At 37.0% G+C, this 16,427-nt stretch overlaps 1 protein-coding gene across 3 annotated transcripts in view; it reads left to right on the forward strand.

Annotated features, from left to right (window-relative positions):
* Iml1 (GATOR complex protein Iml1) overlaps nucleotides 1-16,427 on the forward strand; it is a 105,589-nt gene that overhangs the window by 399 nt on the left and 88,763 nt on the right. For all 3 annotated transcript variants that reach the window (XM_069846908.1, XM_069846909.1, XM_069846910.1), the window contains exons 2-9: nucleotides 2,045-2,182; nucleotides 4,441-4,610; nucleotides 6,053-6,178; nucleotides 8,407-8,547; nucleotides 8,678-8,820; nucleotides 11,241-11,428; nucleotides 12,827-13,023; nucleotides 15,679-15,746. In XM_069846908.1, the coding sequence (XP_069703009.1) occupies nucleotides 2,045-2,182; nucleotides 4,441-4,610; nucleotides 6,053-6,178; nucleotides 8,407-8,547; nucleotides 8,678-8,820; nucleotides 11,241-11,428; nucleotides 12,827-13,023; nucleotides 15,679-15,746 (1,171 nt within the window). The remainder of the gene's footprint in view (nucleotides 1-2,044; nucleotides 2,183-4,440; nucleotides 4,611-6,052; nucleotides 6,179-8,406; nucleotides 8,548-8,677; nucleotides 8,821-11,240; nucleotides 11,429-12,826; nucleotides 13,024-15,678; nucleotides 15,747-16,427) is intronic.

The raw sequence follows: 16,427 nt of genomic DNA on the forward strand, positions 1-16,427 counted from the left end.
CAATAAAGTCTTAAGTTAACATTTATTTTATACTTTTTTTTACATGGCTTTTCATTCTTCTTTCAATTTAGGGGCTGGGAAGTTAACTAGGCCTATTCTCTCGATTGTACGGATTTTTATTCGTTTGTTGAACTTTCAACTCTCGACTAGGCTATTTACCGGAGATTATAAACTGTAGCTTACAATATTTTAATTATTTAAGTAGCTACCGAAAATGCTCCTCTATTTCCATAAGTATTGCTCTGGTTTCCCTTATGGATATCTTCCCGTATAATGTATAGATGTTGTTTAGCAGTGTTATTTAATATGTAGCCTATGTAAACCTATTGTTAATTATTGGATTGGAGTTGGGTTGATTTGATTAATTTCATAACTTGATTAGTTATTGTTACTCTGCTGCTTGTGGCTTGTCATAGATAGGAATTAATCACATTGTATTAATCATAATCTTTCACTGTTGCTACCTCTCGTCACTGGAACTCTCTGCCGCCTGAAGTCAAGGGCTGCCGAACATTGAAATCTTTCAAATCCAAGTTAGAAAATTATCTTATGACGAGTTGCCAAACTAACTTACTATTATGACAAGTGTTGTATTGCATGTTTCCACGTATTCACTTTTTTTTTTATCTTCTAGCGATATATAACTTATTTTATATTTTTGTTTTTCATATTTTCCGATAATGGTATATCTCTAATGTGATAAGTTGAGCTATATATAATCATAATTTTCCTTACTGTGTGTACTTAAAAATATTGTATTCATTGTATGCTTTGTATTGCACTATTTTATTACTACTATTAGTATTATTATTACTATTAGGCTTGTTATTATTATTATTATTATTATTATTATTATTATTATTATTATTATTGTTATTACTATTATTATTATTATTATTATTATTATTATTATTATTATTATCAATAATTGTCTTATTTTTTTTATACTTTGTATGCCTCATTTATTTTTGACCTACTGTTCACATTTTATTATGCTTTTTTCTTTCTTTCTCTATGTTATATACGGTATTATGTCTGATTTCTTCTTACTTGTTGTTTACATTTTATTATTATTATCTTATTCAGTTTTGTGTGTAAAATTGTAGTGTACTTTGTAAATTTGTAATGTTTTTGTAACACAGTTTTTACTCCTGGTTGAGTGTTAGAGAAGGCCGAATGGCCTTAACTCTGCCAGGTTAAATAAATCATTATTATTATTATTATTATTATTATTATTATTATTATTATTATTATGGTGTAATTTGCAATACTCTTGGTGTGATTTGTCATTTTCATGTACCAAAATTAAATATGAATAACAACTTTCGATTTTTCTTCATTTTAATACATTAATGTTTCTGTAATTTTTCAAGACTGCAAAATTTTTATTATTATTTATTCTGCACTTAGTCCCAGTGAACATTTCCACTGTTTCTGTTTGCTGGCCAGTGGCAGGTCTCTTTGCTATCATTGCTGTATGCAATGGCAAATTCACGGTGCTTCGCTGGATTAAACTTACCTAGGCCTACTATAGTATGTTACATTAATGTTACATTATAACATTCGATACTCCCCCCCCCCCCCCCAAGTAGTTTTAATCTGGCGAGGCATCATGAGTTTGTTGATGCAAGCAGTGAGGTAGAGGAGACGTGCCACTCGTTGGTTAACAGAAAAACTGAGAATGTTCATTGGAACTCAGTGTATAATAGTCATCATGGATTATCAGTAATTGCTCTAATGTCATTATATTCAATATATGCCCTAAATTTTGAAAATGATTGCTTGTGTTTCCAACAATGTAAATAATCTTATCTTTTATAATTACTAATATTCAATTTTTGGAAAATTAATAAATAGCCTTATTTAATGTTGTAGAAACCAATTTAATGTACAGCGAGTGCAGACTGGTCTCGGAATTGAACATCACATTTTCTGAGTAAAGTCAATTAACTTATACTGGCAAATTTAGTTATTATCTGCTTTTGGACTTAATATTTTTCTCTCAACCAATAATGAATCGTGCTTGTCTTTTAATTTTTTTTAGGTGAAGATTTAATTATAAATCCAAAAGATCTTCCAGGAATTAAAAAAGGAAACATAGTGGAAATATACCACCCAGAAGATGAATGCAGTCGGCTTTTATTACAAGTGACTGTGTTGAAGGAGGATATGCAAGGAAAAGGTTCTTTTAATTCAACATTAATTTTTTTCTATGAGTAGTGCAATACATATACACAGTAATATAAATTAAATGCATTGTTAGGTCACTTCGTTAAATTAATTACGGATAACTTTAGTTTCTAATGGAGTTGTCAGATGATCAGTATTATTGTATTGTAATATTGTCAGTGTCGATATTGTCAATATCCCAATATTTACATTGACAAATTAACGATGGTTCCACATGTTCATTAACTCATGGCATTTCTTAAGTTATTTTGTTACATGGGCCTTTAGGTATAGCAAATAATAACTAATTAAATAATGGATGTCATTAAGGTGATGCTTTCTTACTAGCCTACACAGCTCACATATGTCACAACAATTTAGTTCTTTTACTATGTTGTGAATTATATTTTCTTTCGTCATTGGTCATTGGGGTGGTGTGTGGGTGGGTGGGTGGGTGAGAGAGTGTATGTATGTGTGTGTGGATGGGTGTGAGTGGGGGTGTGGGTGTGTATGTCTGTTTGTGAGGGTGGGGGTATGAGTGTGTGTGTGGGGTGGGTGGGGATATGAGTATGTGTGTGGGGTGGGTGGGTGTTAGGGTGTGTGTAGGGGTAGTGTGTGGGTGGGCTGTGTATGTGTGGGAGTGGGTGAGTATGAGTGGGAGTGAGGATGGGGTGTGGGGTGTGTGTGGTGGTGAGTATGGGGTTGTGGGTGGGTGAGTGTGTGTGTGTGTGGGTGGAAGTGTAAGTGTGGGGTTTTTGTGTGTGATGAGGTGGGTGGGGGTGGATGTGTGTGGGGTGAGGGTGGGGTGGGTGGGTGAGGATAGGGTGTTTGAGGGGTGTGGGTGAGGGTGGGGATGGGTAAGAATGGGGGTGTGGTGTGTGTGGAGGTGAGTGTGGATGTGTGTGGGTGAGGGTGGGGTGGGTGGGTGAGTATGTGTGTGGGGGTGTTGTTCTGAGTGTGTAGGGGGTGGTGTGTGGATGGGTGGAAGATTGTGGGCTGTGTGTGGATGGATGTGTGTGGGTGGGTGTGAGTGGGAGTGAGGATGGGGTGTGGGGTGTGTGTGGTGGTGAGGATGGGGTTGTGGGTGGGTTTGGGAGTGTCGGTGTGAAGTAATGTGTGTGGGTGGGTGAGTGTGTGTGGGGGTGGAGGTGTGAGTGTGGAGGTTTTTGTGTGTGATGAGGTGGGGGTGGGTGTGTGTGGGGGTGGAGGTGTAAGTATGGGGTTTTTGTGTGTTATGAGGTGGGTGGGGTGGATGTGTGTGGTGAGGGTGGGGTGGGTGTTTGTGTTAGTGAGTGGGGGTGGGTGGGTGAGGATAGGGTGTTTGAGGGGTGTGGGTAAGGGTGCGGGTGGGTAAGGGTGGAGATGTGTGTGGGTGAGGGTGGGGTGGGTGTTTGAGTGGGGGTGGGTGGGTGAGGATAGGGTGTTTGAGGGGTGTGGGAGAGGGTGGGGTGGGTAAGGGTGGGGATGTGTGTGTGGGGGTGAGTGTGGATGTGTGTGGGTGAGGGTGGGGTGGGTGTTTGTTTGAGTGGGGATGATTGTGGGCTGTGTGTGTAGGAATGGTGTGTGTGGATGGATGTGTTTGGGTGGGTAAGTGTGGGAATGAGATTGGGGTGTGGGGTGTGTGTGTGTGGGAGTTAGGATAGGGGTGTGACTGGGGGTGTGGGCTGTGTGTGGTGGGGTGGTTGAGAGTGGGTGTGTTTGGGGTGAGGGTGGGGTGGGTATGTTTGGGTGGCTGGATGAGTGTGGGGGTTGGAGTTTGGGGTGTGGCTGTGGGGGTACATGGTGGTGGTGTGGGTTTGGGTATGGGGTGGGTGAGGGTGGGATGTATGTATGGGGGTGGTTGAGGTTTGGTGTGTGTGTGGGGGTGGGGTGGATGCGTGTGTGTGGATGGGTGTGGGGTGTGTGTATTGTGGGGTGTGTGAGGATGGGGATGGGTGTGTGTGTGAGGGGTGGGGTGATGTGTGTAGGTAGGTGGGTGAGGGGTTGGGGTGTGGGTGGGTGAGTGTGGGGGTGGGGGTGGGGTGTGTGTGGGGGTCGTGGGTAAGGTTGGGTGTGTGTGCAGGTGGTGGTGTGTGAGGGTGGGGATGAGTGAGGCTGTGTGAGTAGGTGGGTGGGTGGGGGTATGTGGTTTTGTGGGTGTGTGTGGGGGTGGGGTGTGGGGTGTGTGTTTTATTTCACACTTCAATTGGGTAGCCTATATCCAATTTGTTTATTTCTTAACGAATATTTCTTACACCTTTCCAGTACTTGACTTTACTCTTATTTTTTCAGACACAATCAGTGTTGAGCAGAGTATAGCAACGGCTTTCCAACTGAGAACATACTGTGATGTTTGCATGAACATTGTGAATCCAGAAGATGTTGCTCTTGATTCTGTTGAACTCACATTTAAAGACCAGTACATGGGACGCAGTGAGATGTGGCGGTTGAAGAACAGTTTGGTAATTATATGTAGGCAGGCTTACCATTATCGAATACACTGTGATTCACACATACACACACACACACACACACACACACACACACACACACACACACGCGCACACACACACACGCACACACACGCACACACACACGCACACACACACACACACGCACGCACACACACACACACAAAGTATATTATAGTAATATACGTTACAAGAGCGGTATGTTGACGTTTTCATGGTCGAGGAAAAGATTGAAAAAGCGAAACGTAGTTGAGCTTTTTTAATTTCCGAGAACATGAAAACAAACATACCGCTCGTGTATCGTACATTATTTTGTGCGAAGATCGTTTATTACATACCTGAAAGACGAATTTCTAATTAGTTGCAATGAAATCTCCATGTTGGTTTCTGTTTAATGACGGTAACTTCGGAAAACCAAAATATCTTTCTTCAACATTGTTGCTATAAAATGTTTTCTGTGTTTACTATACTCTAGCAGGCCGTGATATACGTCTGTCTTTTTTTCCCCCAGTCTATAAATGCGAACTTAAAACAAACGGTAAGGTTATGTAATGATTTATTTTTCATTTTAATATTTTAACAATATTATTTATATAACATATTGCAGTAATAACATCCGCATGTGGAATCTTGTTGATTTTTTCACGGCTTCCTTAATGTTACTTGTACCAGGAATGCAATAAGTTTCGTGGAGTAGTAGACTTTACATAATTTTTGCAAATATTTAAAAACAATAATTAACATTGCAATTTAGGTGAAATTGCAGTGGTAAGTTTCCAATTTATAATTATTACTATGTTAAACGTCTCTAAAAATAATATGTTAAAAGCCTAAAGCAGTAAAATGAATGTTGCGCTTAAGCGGTAAGAAGAGGGAAATTGTTATGTGTGTTACGTTGGGAATACTGAATGTGGTATTTCACACTTACCGCGTATTGGTTCTGTGCGGAAAACAAGCAAATACGCACGATCTCGCACAAAAATATTAAATTCGTTGCTAACTCTCTAGCCTTGCTTGGTGCTTAGTGCGTTGCATGTCAACACTGTGACGTTGAAACTTGTGTTCAGGTTTCTGAACAGTGACAGTTCTGATACATTGTATATTATTTTTGAAGATTGGTTATTTGATAACCCAGCACACTTGCAACCACACTCACATTCATATAAATTTCCAGATTCTGGACACCCAGGGAACTTTTCTTCATCAAGGAAAATTCTCTGTGAATCGAGGCCAGGAATCAAACCTGGGACCTCCAGCTCTGCATGCCGACCACCAGACCACGGAGGCAGTCAATTTCAAATTTGATTTAATTGTAATTTCTTAAAGAATGCAGAAATCACATCTCGGCTGTATATTAGTGAACACATTATCAAGAAATGTTACATGGTGCTTGTGAAATTTACTTCTGTTCAACCAATTTGTTTTGCTTATAGGTAAATACGTGCGTGTATTCCAACAAGAAGATAGAATTTTGTGCAGGGAGCATCCGTTGTCAAGTGTATGAAATGTGGTCGCTGGGGGACAGAGTTGCCTGTGGCGTTATTACTGATGACACGAAAGTAAGAGAGCAATTTTAATAAATTGTATGTATTCACGATTACTAAACCTTAATGGTAATTATATTGCAAAGAGTCATTTCAGCTAGCAAAGAATTAATGATGCAGCTAGCAATGTGTGTAAACTGTTTTTTGCTTTTAACATTTCATTAGGTCTGTATACATTTTCATTTACTCAGCGCTTTTTTTTTCAGCCGGAACGCATTCCGGTAAACTTTTTGCCATTACAAATTCCAATAAGATATATTTTATAAGCGAAATTGAAAATTAAAATTACCGCCACTGCCGACTACAAGAGTTTACATTTTCTCATTATTATCGTTGGTACAAAAGTAACTCATGCAATCTAGTGCTGCCATCTTCCATTATTGATCCTGAAACTATAGCTCGAAATCGCAAAATTTCCGTTATGCTTTAAATCGATGAGCTTCATTCGGAACTTATTGTAATATAAGGTATGTAGGCCTAATATTTTTAAACCTACGTTTTTGTTGTATAATGTGATCGAGTGATTGAGTTCTGGTAAACTTTTTTCTAGAAAAAAGCACTGGATATACTTGAGGGAATGGCCGATATTGTAGGGCAGTGATAATTATAATCTATAAGATAGGGTCTTCATATGTGATCAAATTCTTAATAACCTACTCGGCTGTGTTTGTTTTAAATTTAAATCTTATATTATTAAAACTTTACACATAAATTAAAATAATTGGTTTCAGAAATGTATTGTTTTTATATACAAAATATTTACTATAAAATAAATGGTCACATTATATTTTTACGGATGTAATTTTAAAGCTATTAAAAATTACGCCTTTTAAAGTGTATTCTGTCTACAGTGTAACAAATAACATATTTACTCGAATGTAAGACCCATTTTACTTCAGAAATTGAGTGAACTTATGTGTGTGTTATAGAAATGAGAAAGAAAGAAAAGCTTTCAATGAACGTTAATGCTATAAATAAGTTACAAATATTTAAAATGGATATTTTATTATAGAATATAATATACACAAAAATAGGTCATATGCAGTGATACAAATTATTTAAGTTTATTGCTCATAGTGCAAAACAGTGAGAGCATAATTTCTCAACTTATTCTATCTGTGTTAATTTTTCATTTACTGCTAATTGCTGCTATACCATGTACATAACAATAAAAGCTGAAGAATTTAGATATAAGTAAAGTTGTTTTCAGACTGTAACTTACTTACTTACTTACAAATGGCTTTTAAGGAACCTGAAGGTTCATTGCCGCCCTCACATAAGCCCGCCATCGGTCCCTATCCTGTGCAAGATTAATCCAGTCTCTATCATCACACCCCACCTCCCTCAATTCCATTTTAATATTATCCTCCCATCTACGTCTCGGCCTCCCTAAAGGTCTTTTTCCCTCCGGTCTCCCAACTAACACTCTATATGCATTTCTGGATTCGCCCATACGTGCTACATGCCCTGCCCATCTCAAACGTCTGGATTTTAAGTTCCTAATTATGTTAGGTGAAGAATACAATGCGTACAGTTCTGTGTTGTGTAACTTTCTCCATTCTCCTGTAACTTCATCCCGCTTAGCCCCAAATATTTTCCTAAGCACCTTATTCTCAAACACCCTTAACCTATGTTCCTCTCTCAGAGTGAGAGTCCAAGTTTCACAACCATACAGAAGAACCGGTAATATAACTGTTTTATAAATTCTAACTTTCAGATTTTTGGACAGCAGACTGGATGATAAGAGCTTCTCAACCGAATAAGAACACGCATTTCCCATATTTATTCTATGTTTAATTTCCTCCCGAGTGTCATTTATATTTGTTACTGTAACTACAAAATATTTATTTTTGCTTTTGAAAATTAAGATAATTCTTGGTGTAGGCTTCTACACACCTGCGTGTGTCTGTTTTTCTTACTTTTAATTTGTTTTGTTTTGCATTAATTTTTCGTCTATAGAATTTATTTTTCCATTCTGCCAATCCTGATATGTAATTCCCTTTGTCTGGAAAAGGAAAAGCTTTTGGTAGTACATAAACAGTAGTGAAACTCATTGTAAACTTATTTAATTTATTTAGCCTATATGGAACTCTAATTTATTTTATTGTGCAAAATTGTGTTTATTAGTTCAACAAATTAATTAATTTTTTCTCCCATACAGTTTCACTACACTATCATACTAATGTATTTAAGCTTGTAATGATTTATGTTGTTGTATACTTTTCTTTTCCTGTTGTCATTAGGTGGTATTCCGATCGTCTACCAGCATGGTGTACCTTTTTATTCAGATGAGTTCTGAAATGTGGGATTTTGATATCCATGGAGATTTGTATTTCGAAAAAGCTGTTAATGGTTTTCTTGCTGATTTATTCCAAAAATGGAAGGTTAGTGACCTTTTCAGAATAAGAAATGTAATCAAATATATACTATTTGACTGTGTAACTATTTATTTCATAGATCTTAATTCATAGGCATGAAAGGTTTCACACTTCTTCAGTTTTTGTATTTTTACAGAAAAACGGAAGCAATCCTGAAGTGACAATTGTATTATTTTCGCGTACATTTTATAAAGCAAGTAATTTGGAAGAGTTCCCAGGCTACATGCGGGAATGTTTACAACAAGATTATAAAGGTCGTTTTTATGAAGACTTCTACAGGTAATTTTACATTAGTGCATGTAAAATTAAGTCAGTACTATGTTAAGAATTATGTCACCTTCAGAACATGTCTAATAACAATATACTAGTCTGTGTACAGTGTTACCCCCAGTGGTGGTCTAGTGCAGGACTCGGCAACTTATGACATACAAATCATATCATATCCACAGTTGTTTATACAAACTTTTTGATTGGAAGTCAAATATACTAATTATATTAGATAAATTATGTTATTAAGTTCTTCAAGATTAACTGGCAAAGGAGGTACATACACTTGATCTTTGACAAACCCCCATAGAAAAAAATTACAGGGAGTCAGATCTGGCGACCGAGGAGGCCAACTGAGAACACACTGATTGTTGTTAGAAGCCCGTCCACACCAACATTGTGGTAGATGCTCATTAAGATACTCACGCACTTCCAGATGGAAATGTGGTGGAGCCCCATCTTGTTGAAATAAAAACCCTGGTTTATCTTCATGTAACTGAGGCATCAACCACATCAACGGGCTTCTAACAATGATCAGTGTGTTCTCCGTTGGCCTCCTCGGTCGCCAGATCTGATTCCCTGTGATTTTTTTCTATGGGGGTTTGTCAAAGATCAAGTGTATGTACCTCCTTTGCCAGTTAATCTTGAAGAACTTAATAACCGGATCCGTGCGGCAGTGGCTAGAGTTGATCGTGATATGCTCCAGCAGGATTTAGACTACCGAGTGGATGTTTGTCGCGTGACGTGAGGAGGTCACATCGAGCACTTGTAGCAGTTGATGGACCAAAAACTTGATGAGTTTCTCTTTTTATTGGTATAACTTTCAATAATGTATGTCTCATACTTTTCATAATACAAGGCTATGGAATCGGGTAAAGCCTTTGTAGTAGTCCTGTATTTAAAATTGGAAACATTTACCTCAGCTGGTAATAATTTACTCTTATAACAATTTCGATGGTGTTGAGCACGTGGAGCACAAACAAAGGAGGATTGTTCAATTGTTCACCTTGATTAAGTTCTGCCCATCGAAATAGAAGATGTTGGCACCATGTATCTCTCTCTGTCTCTGTCTCCCTCTCCCCTTCTGCCCATTCTATCCTCACTCTCTCCCCTCCTCTCTCTCTCTCTCACACACACACACACACACACACGCACACGCACATACACACACACACACACACACACATACACGCTTCCTTGCACAATCTTTCCATGTACACTTTCATCACTTTCTCTCTCCCTTTCCCTTTCTCCCTCTCTCTCACGCACGCACATGTTCACACACACACCTTTCCAAAACACTCTTAATATTAAAGTTTGTGGATAAAGCAGTGTGATTGTGTTTTTGATGTAGGAGAATGTGAAATAAAGAGATTCTTTTTTGGTAAGAATACTAGTGCCGTAATTTGCATGCACATGAGTCGCTTGAGAAACTTCTTGCCCCAGCAACTAAAACTTACCCTAGTACAAACCCTAGTAATGCCGCACTTCGATTATTGTGACGTTTTGTTAAGTGACCTAAGTTCTGAACTGTCAGTCAAGTTACAGCGAGCTCATAATATGTGTGTCAGATACATGTGCAAAATCCGACGATATGATCACATATCACCGTCCTTCGCAAGTCTCTTGTGGCTCCGACTTAAAGAATGCAGAACTTTACACTCTTTGTCTTTACTCTTTCGAATTTGCACACCTCAACACCAAATTACCTTTCGTCTCGTTTCTCTTATCTATACTCTAACCACGATGTAAATACCAGATCACTTATCTGTGGCACGCTAAGTATACCTCTTCATAGAACATCTTGTTATTCATCATCTTTTACAGTATCCACCTCGCATCAATGGAATTCCTTGTCACAAAGTATTAGGGGCTGCAAGACATCAAACACCTTTAAGAACAGCTTAAAAGATAACCTTATTAGCATTTCACTCCAATCATACTGATTTAAACTATCACTGACTACATTGTTACTTTTTTCTTTAGACATCATCCTGATTGTGCTGTATTTTCAAAATTGTCTCATAATAATCTCTTTCTATTATCTAATATTATTTGAAATATATTAACATTCTATGTATTTTAGTTTAATTCTGCTACACAGTTTATTTCAGTGTTTAATTAATAGTTCATAGTATTTTGTTGTTTAATTCGTAAATAACTCTTGTATACATGTAACTCTCATCTAAATCAAATTGTTGAATTCTTTGTAAGTTCATGCATATGTATATACACTTTTTGCTGGTTGAGTGGAAGAGAAGGCCTTACGGCCTTAACTCTGCCAGCTGAAATAAATCGTTATTATTATTATTATTATTATTATTATTATTATTATTATTATTATTATTATTATTATTATTATTATTATTATTATTATTATTATTATTATTATTATTATTATAAATTATTCTTTGTATTTGCATTTATCCCAGGGTGGCAGTTCAGAATGAGAGGTATGATGACTGGACGAACACACTGGTACAACTAAGAAGACTGTTCACAGATTATCAGAAGATTGTGCTTGAGTATCACAAAAGACCTGGTGTGCAGATCCCCAAAGCTGTTAACTCTACTGCAGCACAAGGGAACTTTCTGGAAGTGTTGAATATGTCTCTCAACGGTTGGTTTTGATCTTAGTGCAGTAATTATTCCTGTATTTTGGAGCAGAAAAGATTGCAAGCTTCAGGAATGAGCTATCATTTATTCAAGTTAAGCACTGGAGAAAGACTAATGTTAAACATTGTGTTACTATCTGTCCAGAAAGTGTTCGTCACAATATTTATCAGTTCCCTGCAGTGGATTAAACACAGTTTACTATGGCATCAATAAAAAATTTGAAAAACAAAATACAGTAGCTTGTATTATACAAATTTAGTTTTGAAACTGAAATTTTTAAAACACTTGCTTTTCGATTTTTATCTTTGTATATCGTTTATCAAATGAAAACTAAAGGAAGAATGATTAATGTTGGCAAATAATACTTAGTTTGTACTGATTTTGAGTGGCAGGGAATATTTTGTGTAAATGCTAAAAATGATTAATTCTCAACGTAACATTTGTATACAGTAGAACCTCTATTATCCGTGGTAATGAAGGGAGTGGATTGAACGGTTAATCGAAAAAATCGGATAATCCGTACCGTGAAATATTTTCATAAATACTGTATAGTGAATAATACACTTTGATAAATTCCTCTATGGCCTTATATTTAACACATTAGGTAGTGGGTCACAAGTTCACTAATTTAAGTCTCGTTGTCAACGACGGGTTTTGAAGGGCAAGAAAACTCCTTGTATGGCTGCCTGTGGAAAGATATGAATAGTGAAGGTCTCGTGTTGTAGATTTACATACTTTATACATTCCAGTCTCGTATTCTGTTGCTAGATGAACTGTAGTTTCTCTTTTCCAAACCACCCAATTATTTACACTTTTTCCCCCGATACGTAGCACAACAAGATTTCTTTTGATACCCGCAGAAGACATTTTATACAGAAGTTATACAGTACCACAATTCGAATAGTCTATACTGTGCAAGGGAAAAGGCTTGTAATAACACTCTCTAGAAAAAATAACGTGCTAATACAATGTACAATACTTTATATATTTCTGCAGAAAGACAGGCGGATAATCCACCAATTGGTTAATAGGGTGACGGATAATCAGGGTTCTACTGTAATTGTTTTAATTGTTATGTTGTTTATGCATATTTTCATTATTTTTTCGTTATGCATTAGAAACAGGTCAACACTGTTTTCCAAAATAAATTTTTAAACAAAAAACTTTCTCAAAACATAAGCAATTCTCTTTTCAAAAATAAAATATTTATATCATTTATGCACTTTCTTTTTGACCTATATTTGTCTAAAATGAAAATGGTTATGAATCATAAAAACTTGGAAGTAATAAAATTGTGGTTGGTTTGTTTATAATTTTTTTTAAGTAGTATTTTGCAAAAACAAAATCTTATGTATACGAATTGTGAAAATTGTGTTGTAATGTAATGCCTTTGCATTTGCAGTATTTGAGAAGCACTATCTGGACCGCAGTTTTGATCGCACTGGTCAGTTGTCAGTGGTCATAACTCCTGGAGTTGGAGTGTTTGAAGTGGATCGTGAGCTGACTAACGTTACCAAGCAACGCATTATTGACAATGGCGTGGGCAGTGACCTTGTGTGTGTTGGGGAGCAACCTCTGCATGCTGTGCCTCTTCTAAAGGTAATGTGTACAGTAGGTGGTGACAAATGCACAGACTGAACGGGAATTTTTTTATTTGCCTTAAAATGCCGAGAATTAGTGGTAACTTAGAATATTCTTATGGGAGGCTGAGATTTGTCTTGTGACTGACCGCACGAGTTTATGAGGCCTGTCTAAAAAGTATCCGACATTAAATTTTCCCGCGCAAAGTAGTGATTCTAAGGCAGTGCCACTGTGCACGGTGGAAGGAGGAACCGTAATGCGCATGCTTGAATTTTTTCCTCACATTCGCTTGTGCCAGTCACTGGCTGGTGGTCGCCAAGTAAGGTGCTGTTCTAAGTGTTTGTCGGATTTAGTTTTCTCGCAAGATGACTGAACGAATTGAGCAAAGATACTGCATCAAATTTTGTCAAAAGCTTGGTGATTCTCAAAGTCAAACAATTCGTAAGATTCAGCAGGTGTTTGGGGAAGATGCGATGGGTGTAACACAAATTAAGGAGTGGTTCAACCAATTCAAAGATGGCCGCACATCAGCGGAGAGTGAGCAGCGTTGTGGCAGGCCCCAAACTGCTCGGAGTGCAGCTATTGTTGAGAGGGTGCGAAATTTGGTGATGGCAGATCATTGTATGATCGTGCGGGAGATTACCGAAGAGGTTGGAGTGAGTAAAGATTCTGCACATGCAATTTTGCGTGATGATTTGAACATGAACCGAGTGGCTGCGAAATTCGTGCCCAAGTTGTTGTCTCCGGAACAAAAAGACCTCCGTTGTGACGTTGCACAGGACCTTCTGGACACCGCCAACACTGATCCTGGGTTTCTGAACACTGTGATAACTGGAGATGAGTCATGGGTGTACGGGTATGACCCAGAAACAAAAAGACAGTCGTCGCAATGGAAGCATCCCGAGTCTCCAAGGCCGAAGAAAGCGCAGCAGGTGCGAAGCAAAATCAAGGTGATGGTGACTGTTTTCTTTGATGTCCATGGAATTGTGCATCACGAATACGCACCAGAAGGACAAACGGTGACAAAGGAGTACTATCACGATGTTCTCCGGCGACTCCGTGATGCAGTTCGGCGCAAAAGACCAGACATGTGGACGGCGAACAACTGGCACTTGCATCACGACAATGCCCCCGCACATTCATCCCAATTGATCAACACTTTCTTGGCCAAACATGGAATTACAACCGTTCGCCAACCTCCCTACTCTCCAGACCTGGGTCCTTGCGACTTCTGGTTGTTTCCAAAATTGAAGACACCACTGAAAGGATCCTGTTTTGAGAGTAGAGAAGAGATAATGCGGAACGTGATGACTGAGCTGAACACCATTCCAAAAGAAGACTTCCAGAGGTGTTTCCGGCAGTGGAAGGATCGGTAGGCTAAGTGTGTGCAAGCACAAGGGGCCTACTTTGAAGGGGATTAGGGTCCCAACCCCGTCAGGTATTTGAAATATTTTTTCTGGCTAAAGGTCGGATACTTTTTAGACAGGCCTCGTGTTTTAGTTATTTCGTCATTTCACCTGTATCTCCTTGAATGTGAAACATTGCAAGCATATAGGCTAACTTTTCATTGAAATCAGTAATAAAAACATGCCAGTTTTTTTTTCATTAATACGAATTATAAAAGTGTAATTGAGTAATATATTTATTTCCTCCTATATTCGTATATAAAATTTATTTCTTTTCCGTACACTTAGCATATTTTAATCTCTGTTCTTTGTGATAGCTCTGTGTACATGTGTGCATGTGTACCTTGAACTGAATTTTGGTAGGGGAACACTATAACCCAACACAGCAACCTTTCAAGATCTGTTGCACTAACCCTCAAGCTAGGTGCATTCCCAACCCACACTCTCTGACTATACTATGGTTTTACAATATAGTCTACTAGTACTACACAAAGGTTTAGTATTAATTTAATACAAGACAGAAATATTCATACTGATGAATGACATAAACTCATTTACAGAATAGAAGGCATGAGAAATTAGGTACTTCTTTAATTTGACTCTAAATAATCTTATGCTTTGAGTTTGATTTTTTATATCCATAGGAAGACTATTAAAATGTTTACTGCCATATAACACACTCCTTTTGATAGCACGATAGACTTGCCGATGGAGTATGAAAGTCTTTTTTTCACGCATATTTATATTATGAATTGTTGAATTAGTTACGAAGTTTTTCACGATTGCATACGAGAAAGTCTATAAATGAAAAAATATACTGACAATATACAATACTTATTTGTAGTTCTTTTTTTAAGTGGTCCTACACGATTCCCTAGATTTGGCACCTACTATTACTCTAATTGCTCTTTTTTGTAGTAGGAATATACTGTTACTATCTGTGGAATTTCCTCAGAATATTATTCAAAAATTCATTAGAGAGTGGAAGTATGCAAAGTGTATTTTTTAAGGTATTGATATTTACTATCTCTTTCATAGATCTAATAGCAAAACATGCTGAATTTAGTTTGGTGATAAGAATGATAGTGAATTATGAAGGAATGATGAAATTATGACACCATGTATGTTAAAGTGTAATTTCCATTCACTGAGATTTGAACTTTGGTCTTCATTGCAGACATTCAATGTCCAAGTTTTAATTGGCTTATTAATATTGTTAACAATTCAAGATGTATAATATTTTTATTTTCGTGTGTCTTTTTTATAGTTTCATAACAAAGATACATCCTTCAGTGCAGCTGACGACTACAGTATGCCTCATTGGATTAATTTAAGGTAAATGTTGTAGAGCTTCCATTATCATAAATAATTCGTTCCAAGAAACTGCGATATTTATTGAAATAACTATATTGGAATCATTTAAATGCTTGTTACTGTAACATTTTATTACAAAAACAAAACCAATGATGATAATCAAATCATTTACAAAAAGCATGAATAAAACATGAAGCAATCTTCAGATATTTGGAAGAACAATTTAAAATACTTCTTTTGTTTTTGTTTGTTTTAATTGAATTGACAAAGTTTAATTTATTTACTGTAGTTTAAACCTTAAACGGTTATTGAGAGAATTATCTAAGAAAATGCTGTTTTCATTTGCAAGTAGACCACTGTTGTGCGCAGAAGACAGTGGTATTGCTATATATAGACAGTTATTGTTTAATTTCTTAAAATATTCATTAAATGACAGGCTAGTTATAGTATATCATTGTCAAAATTTAACATGTACTTCATTAGCATAACATTGAAAGAATGGTTGTAGTTTCATAATGTTATGTATGCAATTGCATGGAATACTTGAAACCAATTTCATCTTCAGCAAAGGTACCTGCTGTAACAAAATAACATTGTAGAATACAGAAAAGTTTCTTCATGTTTCCTGCTGAGTATGAACTTTGTATAAAAATTAGAGTTAACAGTAAGAAAAAAAATTAGACCACTGTTATTCCCAGGTCC

The sequence above is a fragment of the Periplaneta americana genome, chromosome 15 (assembly GCF_040183065.1).
Source record: "Periplaneta americana isolate PAMFEO1 chromosome 15, P.americana_PAMFEO1_priV1, whole genome shotgun sequence".
Taxonomy (NCBI): Eukaryota; Metazoa; Arthropoda; class Insecta; order Blattodea; family Blattidae; genus Periplaneta; species Periplaneta americana.